Source organism: Hippocampus zosterae, chromosome 14, assembly GCF_025434085.1.
Source record: "Hippocampus zosterae strain Florida chromosome 14, ASM2543408v3, whole genome shotgun sequence".
In the NCBI taxonomy this organism is placed as follows: domain Eukaryota; kingdom Metazoa; phylum Chordata; class Actinopteri; order Syngnathiformes; family Syngnathidae; genus Hippocampus; species Hippocampus zosterae.
In genome coordinates, this window is record NC_067464.1 from 9,893,136 (window position 1) to 9,907,475 (window position 14,340).

A 14,340-nucleotide genomic window follows, 5' to 3' on the forward strand; every position below is an offset into this window, starting at 1 on the left:
TTTTTACAGCATTGGAAAACGTTAAGAATGTTTGTGTCATGTTTGTCCTCCTACGGCAACCATATTAAAACAAAAAATATATATTTCCCTCACCCATCTTTATCAATTTTCAAACATTTTTGAAAAAGCTCCAAGGAGCCACTAGGTTGGCGCTAGAGAGCCACATGAATATCACCCTCATATTTCTGAGGGTTATTCCTGGATATTAAAGATAATTTTGCTTTAAAAAAGTGTTGGTATCGATCTGTTTCCTAATTACTATGAGAGAGATTTTTTGTGGTTTTCGTCTTCATATAAATGTTCATTCCATGTTCATTCATTATTAATGACACACGATAATTATTATTTCCCGTGACGCAAGCTCCCAAACTGGTCGGCATTCACATTAATCAGTACCCAAGAAGTAGCTCTTTAACCCTTTCAGGGACAGCAGTGACGACAGTGGACATCTTATCATGTTATCAGGTTACAGGATGCATGAAATGGTGACTAATGGTGAGTAACTGGGATAAACAGCAAAAGCAATGCAAAACATGACATTTATCTTTCAAATTAACTGCCAATTTGGAAAATAACAATACTTATGTCTTGGCATCATTTCATTCATTCATTCATGGAATCCGATGGATGAATCGCCTCAAATTGTTTGAATGCTTGAATGTGATTCTTTTTTTTATTGAGGAGAAGACAGGAAATGTGGGTAGGCTGGCACCAAGCAACAGACAGATCGACCACATCAATCACAATGCAGTCAATCCCAAAGAAGGGAGCTACGCCATGTTAAACTTCACAGAGTAAGACACGTAATAGCCGTTGTTGTACATATAGAGGAGCTGATCGGTGGGATTGTAGTCCAGGCTAGAATATTTCTCCTGGAACTTGGGAAAGCGAATGTTGAGATGTTTCTCCTCGCCACTCTTGGTGTCAAAGGCGTAGTAGATCTCCTCCGTGTTCAGGTCCACAGCTCTGGTGGCGTACATGACCCCACAGGCCATGAAAGCGTTGCCCGTCATCTGTTTGTACGCGGCCGTGTTCCACACATTCTCAATGCCGAAACCTTTCTCGTCTATCTTTGCGATGACTATTTTGCCTTTGTTCTCATCAGAGGCATACAGTACCCACAATCCTTTTTCATCTGCTGCAAAATCCAGGTTCTGGTAACTCGAGTAACTGTATGAGAAGGCCAGGCTGGCAGTTGGAATCACTCTTGAATCATATGCGCCATTGGTCAGATTGTACTTGCCCATGCTAAAAGGCGAACTTCTCTGATAATAAACGCTGTTGCTATGAATGATGTAATTGTTACCGTAGCCTCTATAACCAACTGGAAATTCAATGTAACCAGATGATGACATCAGAAGCAGGTGTTTATAGTCCGGGTAAAAATAGAACCGACTTGTTGTTGTACTACTGTACCCACTGTAGAAGTACATGGACTCAGAACCTTTAATGGGTTTGGAATCCTTCCCCCATCCGCCATAAATGTAACCTGGCTGCAAATGAGAGTTCAGTTGGCCAACAATGGGTTTGCTGAGTCTCACGATTCCTGTGTGATTGCAGTTGCCTGGAAAATAAAATAAAATAGCGTTACAAAGTCGGACTTTTTTCTTTTTTTTTTGTAGATGCAATGTGACGAGCTGACAGACCGATATCTGGTTTTGAGAATTCTTGTTCCTTCTGGCACTCCTCCAGCTTCTTCTGCAATTTGACAAACTGGAAGCGGATCACTTCCAGGTTGCTCTTGTCGTACGTCTCCAGTTGGTTCACAATGAGAGTCATGTTGCGGATCTGCAATGAAAAGTTGGTGGAAAGGTATATTTTTTTTTAAATAACACCAGAAAAGTCATCAAGTTCTCAAAATTTAAATATGTTGCGAATTTACCCATTACTCATAATTATACATTTAGAAACACACTTTTTTTGTTGCTGTTGTTTTTTTTTTTACAAATGCAACTGTATCAGTATTCTGATCCCCAAAAAGTATTAGCAGCGGTTGTATATCCAGTGGGATAGAAAAAATATATATATCGCTTTCACCTCGGTATAGAGAGAGTCAAACATGGGTGAGGAGGAATTGAAGGCATCTTTGAGCTGAGACACCAGAGATTCAAACTCTCTGAGCTCAATTCTGAGAAGCTCAAAGTCCAGTTTGACGTAGTCGTCAGCACTTGATCCCATGATGGTGACTCGGTCCAGCAGCCCTTTCAGTTCTCTCAAGTTGGATTCCAGCTTTTCTTCATAAGAGCTTATCTACATCATTAATTAGCAAAGAAAAGGAAGGACACATCAGTGAGACCGTTCGTACTTAGGCTTATTTAAAATTAAAGCTACACTTAGTTTCTCTAAAAACATGACTGGTGATGTCAGTAGTTGTCTTTTTTTTTTTTTTTTAGAATATTGCTGATCGAAGCAGTCAAAAGTTGCAATGTGATGATTATATTCATTCATTCATCATCCTAACCGCTTGATCCTCACTAGGGTCGCGGGGGGTACTGGAGCCTATCCCAGCTGTCTCCGGGCAGTAGGCGGGGGACACCCTGAATCGGTTGCCAGCCAATCGCAGGGCACACAGAGACGAACAACCATTCGCACTCACACTCACACCTAGGGACAATTTAGAGCGTTCAATCAGCCTGCCATGCATGTTTTTGGAATGTGGGAGGAAACCGGAGCACCCGGAGAAAACCCACGCAGGCCCGGGGAGAACATGCAAACTCCACACAGGGAGGCCGGAGCTGGAATCGAACCCGGTACCTCTGCACTGTGAAGCCGACGTGCTAACCACTGGACTACCGGGCCGCCGTGATGATTATATTGATCTCTAAATTGGCCAGTTGCTGACACGACAAGCCTCAGAATAGTACTGTAATGGATAATCATTGAGCGAAACATATTCACTCATTAGTTCTGTGGCTTGTTTGACAACTAAACATATCAGTGCTATGTTGCTTTTTTTCATAAATGCAGGAACATGTACACCACATATTCTTGAAAAGAGAATTGTGTGTTCTTTTATTTATTTATGTATTTGTCTTGCTCTGCTGAGACCTAAAGTGCAGTAAGACGTCAACGAGATCTCACACCATACCTTGTTCATTTGTATCTGCACTTCCTGGATCAGATCCTTGCTAACCTCCTGCATGTGCTGCAGCCGATCAGCAGGGAAGGTGGTGTCTGGCAGGTACACGTGACAAACACACTCACCCAAATTTCCCACAGACGACGTCACATTACCAGACCCCCAGTCCTCCACTGGCTGGGAAAAGCGGGAAAAAAAAATGCAGTGATGACACTCAAATGAAGTTACATGTTTTTGTCGGCGTCACTTACAATCCAGGCCAGAGCCAAACTGATGATTGGTAGTAGCAGGAACAGAGTGGACAGCATCTTGTCTCACTTCACCTCCCAAAGTTTCTCCTTGATAGCTTGCCGAAAGCCCTTTTAAACAAAATCTCTTATCAGCTCATCGTACACATATTCTCTCTTCCCAAATTTATTGAGCGGCCCAAAACACAACTGCAGATGTTGGTTCACACAGAATCGTTTGATGAAAGTTTAACCCAGTAGTTTTAATGTTATCACAAGGGCGGATGAGAAAATCAGCACATGTAGAAGTGACATTTGATGTTGACGTTTAAGGTTTGGTTTGTTTGCTTAATTGAGTGCATGTGTGACGGCCGGAATGTCCCTTTAATTGCAGTCGCTTTACATGTTTAATGATTAAACTCACATTGGTTGTTCCTGGGAGTATTTATCTAAGGATGTTGCTATCACATTTTCACTTGACTACATTTCAAAATCTCATTTAATCATTCAATCATTTCAAATTCATCTGACCTAATATGTTTATGGCAGACTTTTAAACCAAAAATAATACTCATTTAACATCGTCAGTGCTTCTAAGCTTTCGACACGAAGTCTTTTAAAAATGAAATTTAATCTTTATTCATTTAACTTTAGATCTGCGTTTCAATTCTTTCTTGAGTCCAAGGCATTTTCCAGTCGAACAATCTCATAGAATGTCAATTAAGAAAAAAATAATCAAGTATGTGTCACGTTGCGAGGTGGTGGTGCACCCCAAAAAGCAGGCAGGAGGAAAACAATGACTCGACACTGAGTGTTCGGGCTGGGAGTCCTTTTAATGCCCTAATTACCTATGAACAACAGGTGTGCAGCTGCCGGGGGAGCCCTACAGTGCCACCTGTTGGTACATAAACCGAATCATGACAGTATGGAGGCTGAAATAATGACACATCTCCATCAACGCACACATTTGCTGACTCAGTGTGGAAGTTGGGCCTTTGCTGGAATATGGGGAGTTGAACAAATCTCGCCATTTTGTGGGTAAATTATTAGAAAAGTATGTGGATGTGACTTGGAAAGAATTGCTTTTCTCTTTGTGGCGATGACCGTATGGTGGAGAATTTTTTTTTTAAAGAAATGGTATCTCATCCGTAATTTGCATAAACCATCAATTAGATCATCATTACATATTTTGTGAATCAAAATGATTCTGTGAAGGTCTTAAGCGTTCCTTCCTCGTCTCGTATTTGAGAATTCAAAGACAAAGCAGTGAGAAGAATGAGTCGGTCGTTACAGACATTTGTCATGTTTATTCATGTTGACACAGGAAATGGTTGCAAAAATGTAAAGTAGATTCATATGTACAAACACAGACACACACACACACACACACACACACATATATATATATATATATATATATATTGGTTATTAAATAACCTCTATAATTACAAATATACCTCTAAAACCTAAATAACCGCTGTTATTACACATATACAAGAATTGATTTCATTACATTCAAGAATACTGTACAATCAGAAAGAAGAAAATCATGATCTTCTCTGTGACATCATTGTGACCGTTAAATTCTCGTCTCTCATTCGATGTTTTACAAGTGTTATCCCGGTGTCTGTTGCTGTGTCTGGCAGTTGAGAGCTGACAGTCCAGCAAGTGCACAAAGAGAGTGCCTTTGGCTGATGGGAAAATGTCTGCGTCTCGAGCTTGTAGGTTTTGCAATGCCATCGCTTCGCTTTAACTGTCGTCACGGACCTTTTGATCTTATCTGAAACAAAGTAACACAAAACAAGAATGGAGATTCAATGCCAGATTGGTTTGTCATTGATTTGAGTGATACATTAACTCATTTACTTTGTATGCATGGCTGAAACTGTTCACATGGTTTTGCAAGTTATTTAAAAACAATTATTTGGTCTTCTGCGGGTATGAGAAACATTTTCTTCAATTGAAGAACCCCCACCAAAAAACAATGGTTGCAACTAATGACAGAAAGTAGACACGTGATGAGACCGAAATGGAACTTTCAACAATGATTTCGTATTCTAATTCATCTCACCTAAGAAACTGGCGAATGCTGACTCACAGTCCATCTTGGCGGAAAGCTTCTCTTGAAGCATTTGCGGCATCTTACCTGTAACATGCAGTAAAAGCAAAGAAATTAGATCTCAACAAGACTGAGGCTGAGAAGACGATCAGCTAAATTATGTGCATTGTTACCAATGTGGTGGGCGTTCTCTATAAAGCAGTGAAGGACATCCCTCTCAAGTTGGAGGCGACTCTCTGTTTTGCCGTCCATCTTTTTAACTGTCTCCGACTGGAGGAGGGTGGGAGCCAAGACTAACGACAAGTTAGCGCAGTCCATTTTATTCTTTGCACTCCTGGAATCAAACCCAGAGAGCAAGGATTAGCACACTGAGAGAAAAAGTCCTTCCTGAATCAGAATCACAAAAATGTAAAAACCTCTTGGACACTTTTAGCAGGAACTCGGAGATGTGACGCATGACACTCTGGCTTGCGTCGGGAAGGACGCAAGAGAGCAGCATGGTGGCGCAGGTGCGGTCCTCCTTGGTGGGGAGATGCTGTGCCTTGAGGAAGGCCTCCTGCATCTTGGTGGGGAGCACCGGTTCTGGCAACTCCTTGAAGAACTTTTTCACCAGGCCGGCCACGTCACAAGGACGACAGGCAGACAGGCACTCCTCACCAGAATCCAATTTTTTCTGGACATACCCAACAAAAATTCATGTCTGAAAGACTTTTCATAGGGTGTGCGATGCTAAGTGAGAGCACAGTCAACCAATCACTCACCTGCAGTGTCTTCAGGTGAGCAAGAGAGCCAGATACTCTAAACAGGCCCTCTGTGTCGACATGCTCCAGCAAGTTCATGCATGCATCCACCAGAAAACTAGAAGAACAGAGATATGTTTCATACTTGCAATTTGACCAATATTCAATGCATGCAAACGACTGTATTCACTTACCAAGGGACGCTCCCGTACTCCACCTGGGAACACGGCAAGCACTCCAAGGGCACACCAAAGACCTTTGTCTGAGGACAAAAAAGGTCAGATGGAGATCTCGATGAGAAATGAACATCATGAATCTGTAATATTCTCAGAAATATCGAAACGGCAATAACTGTAACACAGTGAAAATGTGAAAATGATCATGTCGCCAGCCACAACATTAACTGTTACGGAATCGTGTATACACATGTATATGTCGTTGGAATGCTTCTCGGAATTGTATGTGCTGCTGTTGAATCACCGATGTGGAAACACTGGTACGGTCGACTTTATAGATATATTATTACTATTTCTAATCATTTTTAAATCAATATATTTTCCTTATGTATTTTCGAAATACCTGACAATGATTACATGGATCAAAACGCTGTGGTTGCAAATGATTAATTCGTTACTGAAATTAATACGACTGTCACTGGATAAAACGCATCTATCGATCGCAATCTAATTCTGAAATATTAATAATTAATAAAATAATTAATATGTGTTATTACTCTAGGTATGACGCAACTGCATAACGCAATCGAATATATTAATGATGAACCGCGCTGCAACTCTTGTTATTTCACTATGGATTGGAGGTCAAAATTAAATACATAAATACTTAGTTATGACCTTGTACTTTTTTTATGGAAAATTTTGAATGGGAATGTTTTCTCCAACTTACCGACTTGGTTGCTGTCGACTCATACCGGACTTGTTTTTTTTCCTTCCACTTCTTGACCTTGATGCCGTAAGCTGTTCGGAGATGCTGCCTGGCCACTTTTCGAATCGCTTTTCTTTCTGCGACTGTCATTTTACCCTCTTCTTTCGAAACTATGGAGTAGAGAAAAAAAAGATTCCGAAAGAAATCAAATTAGCCTGCCGTTATGAAGACAAGATGGCAAGTAGAGTTCAATACTGCAGTTACCGGGCTAACGTTAGCTTGTACATTTGGGGGCGGGGCGCGGGGGGGGGGCACAACAGTAACACCAACAAAATATTTGGATATGCCACGCAAATAAAACTCACACTCACAAGTCGAAGTTATCATATAAAACGATGTCGATTTAATCAATCTATGTTCTTAAGTGCGACCAACTCCGTCGCCCTGCTGAGTTCTTTTGATTCATGGCCGCGCTCGCACATAGCGATTGGCTGGGCCAACTTTCCACCTTTTCAACAAGCATAGGGAATTTAATATCCAGTAAACTGTCAAATTATGCCGTCAACTATTAATAAATTGGGAGAAAATTTAAAAGTACATCGGAAGCACGGGTAGGCTTGCCGTTGTGAAGACAAGATGGCAAGTGGCATTCAATACTGCAGCCGCCGGGCTAATGTAAACTGGTATTTGCAGGAAAACAACAATAAAACCAATAAAATATTTGGATATGCTTGGCAAATAAAACTCACAACAAACCTTCACAAATTGAAGGTAACAGATGAAACGATGTCAAATGCACCATTTGACCTGATGACAGCGTGCGCATTTTCTTCAGTGCGACCAACTCCGTTGCCGTGCTGAGTGAACTCCTTTGGTTAACGGCTGCGCTCGAAAGCGGTTGAGCATGCGCACGGTGCGATTGGCTGAGCCAACTTGCCACCATTTCAACAAGCATAAGTAATATAACCTCGGGAAAAAGGTCAAATGATGACGTCAAATATTAACATGCTGGGAGAAAATCAAGCAAAGTACATCGGAAGCAGGAGTGGTGAGGTTAAGTGCAATCGTTTCATCACTCCTCTGGATGCATTAAACGTAAAACACCACTAGAGGTCAGTAAAAGCCCCCGTCCACGGTTTTGCGAATTCTGCAGTTGCACAGGAAACAGTATAGGTCAGGGGTGTCCAAACTTTTTGCAAAGGGGGCCAGATTTTATGTGGTAAAATGTCGGGGGGCCGACCTTGGCTGACATTCTTTACATTGAACAACAATATTGTTCAACAAATTTTAATAAGCCAGTCTGTTTCACATTTCCATTTTTATTTTAATTTCAACAATCTTAAGAATTTCTTTTGGTTCATTTGAAACAGGTATATCACATGCAACTGCTTATTCACTTGACGTTTTCTTAAACAGAAGTCTCCTGAGTGCAAATTGATTGATTTGAAACATAAAATGTATCACCCAGACTTTTCAATAGTCACAAAACCTTTGACTCGAACAACAGGGAAATGAACAAGCAATACACATATCCACAACTGCAAGGATCATTTGAAATATGACATATCAGTCAATATAAACACGGAGTGATGTCTTGTTAACTCGTGAGTGATGCCCTCTAGTCTCTAAATGCTATTACTCATTTAGTTAATGCTATTACTCATTTAGCCACTAGAGGGAAGCTGTACTCTATGAAACATCACTCACCAGTCTACGAGACCTCAGTCAATGCAACACGTGTTCCATTGCGCCCAACCTGCGGGCCAGACGGCACTGATTTTATGACAGGGGCCGAGGGCCGGATGAAATTCGGCCGCGGGCCGGATTTGGCCCGCGGGCCGGACTTTGGACATGCCTGGTATTGGTAATAGCCTTCGCATTAAATTCATTTATTCTGTTTTTAGACACTTATTGCAAAGCGTCGGCATATGTAATGTGCATTTATTGTATGCGAACTATGGTGTTTTTACTGTTCGGATTTTCTTCATAAATGTGTGAAAAAAGGATTTGTATTTTGTGATAAGGGTATTGATATTGTCCAGTATCTCTTTTTTATGCATTTCTAACTTGTTAACATTTAAATTAGGTGAACTATCCAGCATGATTAAAGACGATAGGTACTGGAGTTTGCATGTGCTCCCCGTGCCTGCATGGCTTTTCTCCCACATTCCGAAAACATGCATTGCAGGTTGATTGGACACTCCAAATTGTCCCTCGGTGTGATTGTGAGCGCAAATGGTTGTTCATCTATTTGTGCCTGTGCCTGCAATTGGTCCACGTCTACTGCTCAAAGACACCAGGGATAGGCTCTTGTGAGGACAAGCCGATTATAAAATGGATGGATGGATGGCTGAAAGGACAACCATAGCTTATCTGTATCACTTCATTGATTCACTTGGTAGAAGCCTTTTTATTGCTTATTCATGTTTCATTGACAGCGCAAACAACATAGTTGATCATGCTGCAAGGTAGTGAAAGCAAAATGACATACCAGGAAGTTACTGTACTCTCACGAGGCCTTAGTTTTATTACAACAGAACATATATATACAGGAGACGGACAAATCCAAGAATGAATGAGGTTGCTTGTGTATTTAGAAACATTTCCTGTGGACAATGGAGGGTCCTGCCTCGTCGTATTCCTGCTTGCTGATCCACATCTGCTGGAAGGTGGACAGTGAAGCCAGAATGGAGCCACCGATCCAGACAGAGTATTTCCTCTCAGGTGGGGCGATGATCTATGATGAGGGAAAAAAATGACATTTTATGTTTTGTAACTTTACAGAATAGTGACACCCCCCTACCCCAAAAAAAGAAGAATTATTTATTTATTTATTATTATTTTTTTAACCTTAATCTTCATGGTGCTTGGAGCCAGAGCTGTAATCTCCTTCTGCATACGGTCAGCAATACCAGGGTACATGGTGGTACCACCGGAGAGCACATTGTTGGCATAAAGGTCCTTACGGATGTCAATGTCACATTTCATGATGCTGTTGTAGGCGGTCTCATGGATACCAGCGGACTCCATACCTGAGAGATGACAGGCGCAACATACACGTTACTGTGTATCAATCACGCACAAAAAAAGAAAAGAAAAACAAAAGACAGGAACTCACCAATGAAAGAGGGCTGGAACAGGGTCTCGGGGCAACGGAAACGCTCATTACCAATGGTGATGACCTGCCCGTCGGGCAGCTCGTAGCTCTTCTCCAAGGAGGAGGAGGAGGCAGCGGTGGCCATCTCGTTCTCAAAGTCAAGAGCCACGTAGCACAACTTCTCCTTGATGTCACGCACGATCTCACGCTCAGCTGTGGCACACGACGTTGAAGTTGAGGAACTACAACTCTGCGTCGTTAAAAACAATTAAATGCAATGAGTGGATTTACCAGTTGTGACGAAGGAGTAGCCACGCTCAGTCAGGATCTTCATCAGGTAGTCAGTGAGGTCACGACCAGCCAGATCCAAACGCATGATAGCATGAGGCAGAGCGTAGCCCTCATAGATGGGGACGTTGTGGGTCACACCATCGCCAGAGTCCAGCACAATACCTTTAAGAAGTAGAAAACATCCCGAGTTTTATTGACTGACAAATTAAAGTCCACTCACTTGAAGTATGCCTTACATCAGATATGATTTCATCGTGCCAATAGCTAGTTGCACATAGCTTGTTGTAGTGGGACTAACACCTCTTGTTGATAGTCGAGGAGGAATCCTCCCATATTTGACACAATAAGTGTGAACATTTCTCACTTTGGCACCATTTTAAGTACTGGACCCGTAGCATTTAACTGTGCCTAATAAAAGAGTAATCGTACTCACCGGTGGTACGGCCAGAGGCGTACAGCGACAGAACAGCCTGGATGGCCACATACATAGCGGGGACGTTGAAGGTCTCAAACATGATCTGCAAAATAAGGCCAGCAAAGTGAAAAAGTGCTTCAGAGTCCCCCAAATGACATCATTTATAAACAATTATGTTTACTGTATTGCCTGCCTAAACTAACACATTTTTAAATACATATACAGAAGAGGCAGCTTTTCGTTAAAATGTAAGTGCATTCCACAATTTATCACCTTAGGGTTCAATATTTAGTCCCATTTTACGCCTTTGAATTTAATTTTCAGTGATTTTTTTTCTAAACTTGTCAAGGCATGATAAAACAAGCCAATAAGAGACTGTTGAGACAGAAAGTGTGACTCAACAATCTAGCAATCATCTTCCCATGTGTGCCCATTTTCCCACTTTCTTGGTTGGTTTATTGAACTTCAGTTAAAAGGAAGGACCTGGATAGCTCAAAAGACAAATTAAAGGTAAATATAGATGTAATGGTGATTTTCAAGAAAACCGTCGCCAAAGTTGTCGTTCTCACCTGCGTCATCTTTTCTCTGTTGGCCTTGGGGTTCAGAGGGGCCTCCGTGAGCAGAGTGGGGTGCTCCTCAGGGGCCACACGCAGCTCATTGTAGAAGGTGTGGTGCCAGATCTGATTGGCAAAAGACAACAACCGCTCTCAGAACTGAAACCACAACAGCAACCTCTTCCTCGGATTACCGCACTTTTGTTAACTCATTCAGTTCCAAAGACGTGTTTAAAAGTCTTTTCAGACTTTGTCCAGAATTGGCTGGGACTGAATGAGTTAATAATAGCCGTGCCAGTTGTGGTCAGCTGTAAATTGTGGCGGCTCGGAAAGGTCAGCTGCCACGAATGCCGTTAATGACCATCAATGTCAATCCACACCTTCTCCATATCATCCCAGTTGGTGATGATGCCGTGCTCGATGGGGTACTTGAGGGTCAGGATACCTCTCTTGCTCTGGGCCTCGTCACCGACATAGCTGTCTTTCTGACCCATACCCACCATCACACCCTGCGGACGGAATCAATGTGTTCAACTTTCCATCCTTTTTGATCCACAGCAAAAAAAAAAAAAGACCAGTACATGGTCAAGTCAAGCAAACCTGGTGGCGGGGCCTTCCAACAATGGAAGGGAAGACAGCACGGGGAGCGTCATCTCCGGCAAATCCAGCCTTGACCAAGCCTGAGCCGTTGTCGCACACAAGGGCGGTAGTCTCGTCGTCGTCACACATGATTAGGCTTTACTGGAGTGGTCTGAGATGTGTTAGGAGAAGAAAGAGACAGTTATTGGATGAATGGCATCAAGTGCCTGCCAGCATATCAGAAATTTTTATTAACCTAATAATGTGACCCAACACTGGGGTTTATATTTAGGGTGTTAATTAGACATGCCCCTGTACGTGCCAGTATTTTGATCTGGACCTTATTGCGAAACAGCTGTGGGTAAAGTCCTGTAATAATATACACAATATATGATCATACTATTTACTATTTATTTCTTTTTTCTTCTCCATTTGGTTGACTGATGAACATTTCTGTTTTACTGTTTTATGACATTTAAAATGATTTAAACATTTTACATGATACCTGTATATTAAGTATCATCGCATTTATGGATATAATAAAAATATCTCCAATTTATTTTTGCTCAGTCTGATTTTTAAAAATAAAAACGTTTTGTTTTTTTATTTTTTTTACTGATGGACAGCGGGTCACACATACATAAAGAAATGAAGAAAGAAACATAAGTTTAAATATAAATACAATGAAAATCACAATAACATGTAAGTAGTACAATGAACAATTTTTACTTATTGCATACACATACCGGTAGTCTTTTTTATAACCTTCTCCCTATATGGCTTGCCAATCCGTCACTTGTTCAAACCAAAAGCGACCCTCGAGCCCATACATTTGCCCACCCCCGTTGTCAAATGACTGATACGATATCTCTCCAAGATTGTTCCTAGAAGCTGCTGAGGTAGCACCAAAAAGGGTCATAAGAGAGAGACCTGTGGTCTATTTTAGGCCCGACCCCCCTCACAGAGGTTAACAGGGTGAACACAAATGTCACTTGGATCCTGTACTGCTATTTCGGATCTGCCAGTATCCAGCTGTTGCCTCACTTTGACACTTTTGGTTTTACTACATCAATCTAACTACCAATAAACTCTCTTTATGGGTGAATATGAGCAAGTGCATTTGGCAAACTCTTTAACAGCATTTTATGAAATTTGGCACCCCGTATTGAAGAAATAAGCAGAATTATCTGTGATGTAAAACACATCAGAGTGTATCGGTAAATTTCAATCGTTAATTTCACCCTAGCAATCAATTGCTTTAGATAATCAAATTCAAGCATTCTATTTGGTGATAGAAATGTTTACAACATTAAATCGCCATCACGCAACTAGTGAACTCAATGAACACAACAGCAAAGAAAACTGTTGTATTAAAAAAACTCCATGAGGTACCGGTATACTCACCAAGGTGCACTTGAGGACGGATGCTTCCACTGGGACAAGGACAGGGGCTGAGTCGAGCCCTTTAAATAAGACCCAGACAAAGTCCGGGACCAGGGGGTGTGTCTGAAAGTTCACACAAATCCAAATAAGTGCCGCTAGAAAAGAAATCTACAAGCCAGACAGAAGGGAGTGTTTGGCAAATGACTGCTTCACAGCCAAATGTTGCTCAGTTATCATCACAGATGTGCAAGGCGATACAGACCAGAAATGTGAGGAGGAGAAAACACTTTCCCTCCTTTGATAGAATACAACGGGAATATCATTGGTAAATTTCAATATATGCAGAATTGCAGTTAACTTGATATTACCACTCCCCAGTTATCAGATCTCCAATGTCCAGATTGTGGAATTCATTTTATCAACTCTATACACAGTTTCGACCAGAACTTTTTTCTCTCTTTGCTCATGAATAATTATGAAATTATTAAATGCATTTTTTTGAACTAGGACACGATCCACATAGTGGATCCTTACCTAACTATTTAGGGACGCACAGTGTAAATTTAGTGCAAAGTAAATTATTCACTCTACTCATCTTCACTATATTACCGATAAATAGGATGAAATGTGTGTGTGTGGGGGGGGGGGGGTGGAATTGTCAGCAAGAGAAATATTCAAGAAGAGTAAAAAAAAAAAATAGAAATGGCATTTACTGGTTAAGAAAGGTATAAGGAAAGATCCAAAATGTACGAACATTCTGAAAAATTTTAGGAGCAACGTGTAACCATTTAGGGGCAGTCCAAAGTCCTGTTGAGTTCTAATTTTGCTTCATAAAAGAAAATTACATCCTGTGAAATTAATTCAGGACATCCCTGCTTCATAAGTTATTTTGATCCACAGTGTGTGACTATAGAGTTGCATGTTCCTCATGCCCACCATTCAGGCTCACTCTGATGACACAGTCAAGGCAGCGCCGCTGGTGTCTAGTTAAGGAGATGAAAACATTGCATGTGCGAAAACCATGCGGCTGG

General features: G+C 41.4%; 3 protein-coding genes and 1 long non-coding RNA gene across 5 annotated transcripts in view; 1 reads left to right on the top strand and 3 right to left on the bottom strand.

Annotated features, from left to right (window-relative positions):
* LOC127614931 (uncharacterized) overlaps positions 1–14,340 on the top strand; it is a 276,974-nt gene that overhangs the window by 169,788 nt on the left and 92,846 nt on the right. The window lies entirely within an intron of this gene.
* olfm4.2 (olfactomedin 4, tandem duplicate 2) lies at positions 584–3,534 on the bottom strand. The gene is made up of 5 exons (XM_052086381.1): positions 3,331–3,534; positions 3,089–3,256; positions 2,038–2,250; positions 1,647–1,788; positions 584–1,564 (listed from the first exon to the last, which is right to left on the bottom strand). The coding sequence occupies exons 1-5, from the start codon at positions 3,385–3,387 to the stop codon at positions 771–773; spliced, it is 1,374 nt and encodes a 457-aa protein (XP_051942341.1). The 5' UTR covers positions 3,388–3,534; the 3' UTR covers positions 584–770.
* On the bottom strand, positions 4,750–8,054 carry LOC127614921 (inactive Rho GTPase-activating protein 11B-like). 2 transcript variants are annotated; one of them, XM_052086383.1, is made up of 8 exons: positions 7,747–8,054; positions 7,012–7,160; positions 6,300–6,367; positions 6,127–6,223; positions 5,782–6,038; positions 5,539–5,699; positions 5,378–5,452; positions 4,750–5,086 (listed from the first exon to the last, which is right to left on the bottom strand). In XM_052086383.1, the coding sequence occupies exons 1-8, from the start codon at positions 7,943–7,945 to the stop codon at positions 4,854–4,856; spliced, it is 1,239 nt and encodes a 412-aa protein (XP_051942343.1). In that variant the 5' UTR covers positions 7,946–8,054; the 3' UTR covers positions 4,750–4,853. The 2 variants fall into 2 exon arrangements, with proteins under 2 accessions (XP_051942343.1, XP_051942344.1); XM_052086384.1 differs by lacking the exon at positions 7,747–8,054 and having other exon boundaries at positions 7,012–7,234.
* LOC127614923 (actin, alpha cardiac muscle) lies at positions 9,489–13,469 on the bottom strand. The gene is made up of 9 exons (XM_052086386.1): positions 13,331–13,469; positions 11,948–12,098; positions 11,728–11,856; positions 11,363–11,473; positions 10,812–10,896; positions 10,379–10,540; positions 10,109–10,300; positions 9,841–10,022; positions 9,489–9,727 (listed from the first exon to the last, which is right to left on the bottom strand). The coding sequence occupies exons 2-9, from the start codon at positions 12,074–12,076 to the stop codon at positions 9,584–9,586; spliced, it is 1,134 nt and encodes a 377-aa protein (XP_051942346.1). The 5' UTR covers positions 12,077–12,098; positions 13,331–13,469; the 3' UTR covers positions 9,489–9,583.

Coding starts and splice junctions, on each gene's coding strand:
- LOC127614923 (XM_052086386.1), bottom strand. CDS start 12,076: ATGTGTGACGACGACGAGACTACCGCCCTTGTGTGCGACAACGGCTCA. Junction 11,474..11,727: donor ACTGGGATGATATGGAGAAG/GTGTGGATTGAC, acceptor TTTGCCAATCAG/ATCTGGCACCACACCTTCTA. Junction 10,023..10,108: donor GTTCCAGCCCTCTTTCATTG/GTGAGTTCCTGT, acceptor GTCATCTCTCAG/GTATGGAGTCCGCTGGTATC.
- LOC127614921 (XM_052086383.1), bottom strand. CDS start 7,945: ATGCTTGTTGAAATGGTGGCAAGTTGGCTCAGCCAATCGCACCGTGCG. Junction 6,368..7,011: donor AGTCGACAGCAACCAAGTCG/GTAAGTTGGAGA, acceptor TTTTGTCCTCAG/ACAAAGGTCTTTGGTGTGCC. Junction 5,453..5,538: donor AGAGAACGCCCACCACATTG/GTAACAATGCAC, acceptor TGCATGTTACAG/GTAAGATGCCGCAAATGCTT.
- olfm4.2 (XM_052086381.1), bottom strand. CDS start 3,387: ATGCTGTCCACTCTGTTCCTGCTACTACCAATCATCAGTTTGGCTCTG. Junction 2,251..3,088: donor TGCAGATACAAATGAACAAG/GTATGGTGTGAG, acceptor TTAATGATGTAG/ATAAGCTCTTATGAAGAAAA. Junction 1,565..1,646: donor ATTCTCAAAACCAGATATCG/GTCTGTCAGCTC, acceptor TTTATTTTCCAG/GCAACTGCAATCACACAGGA.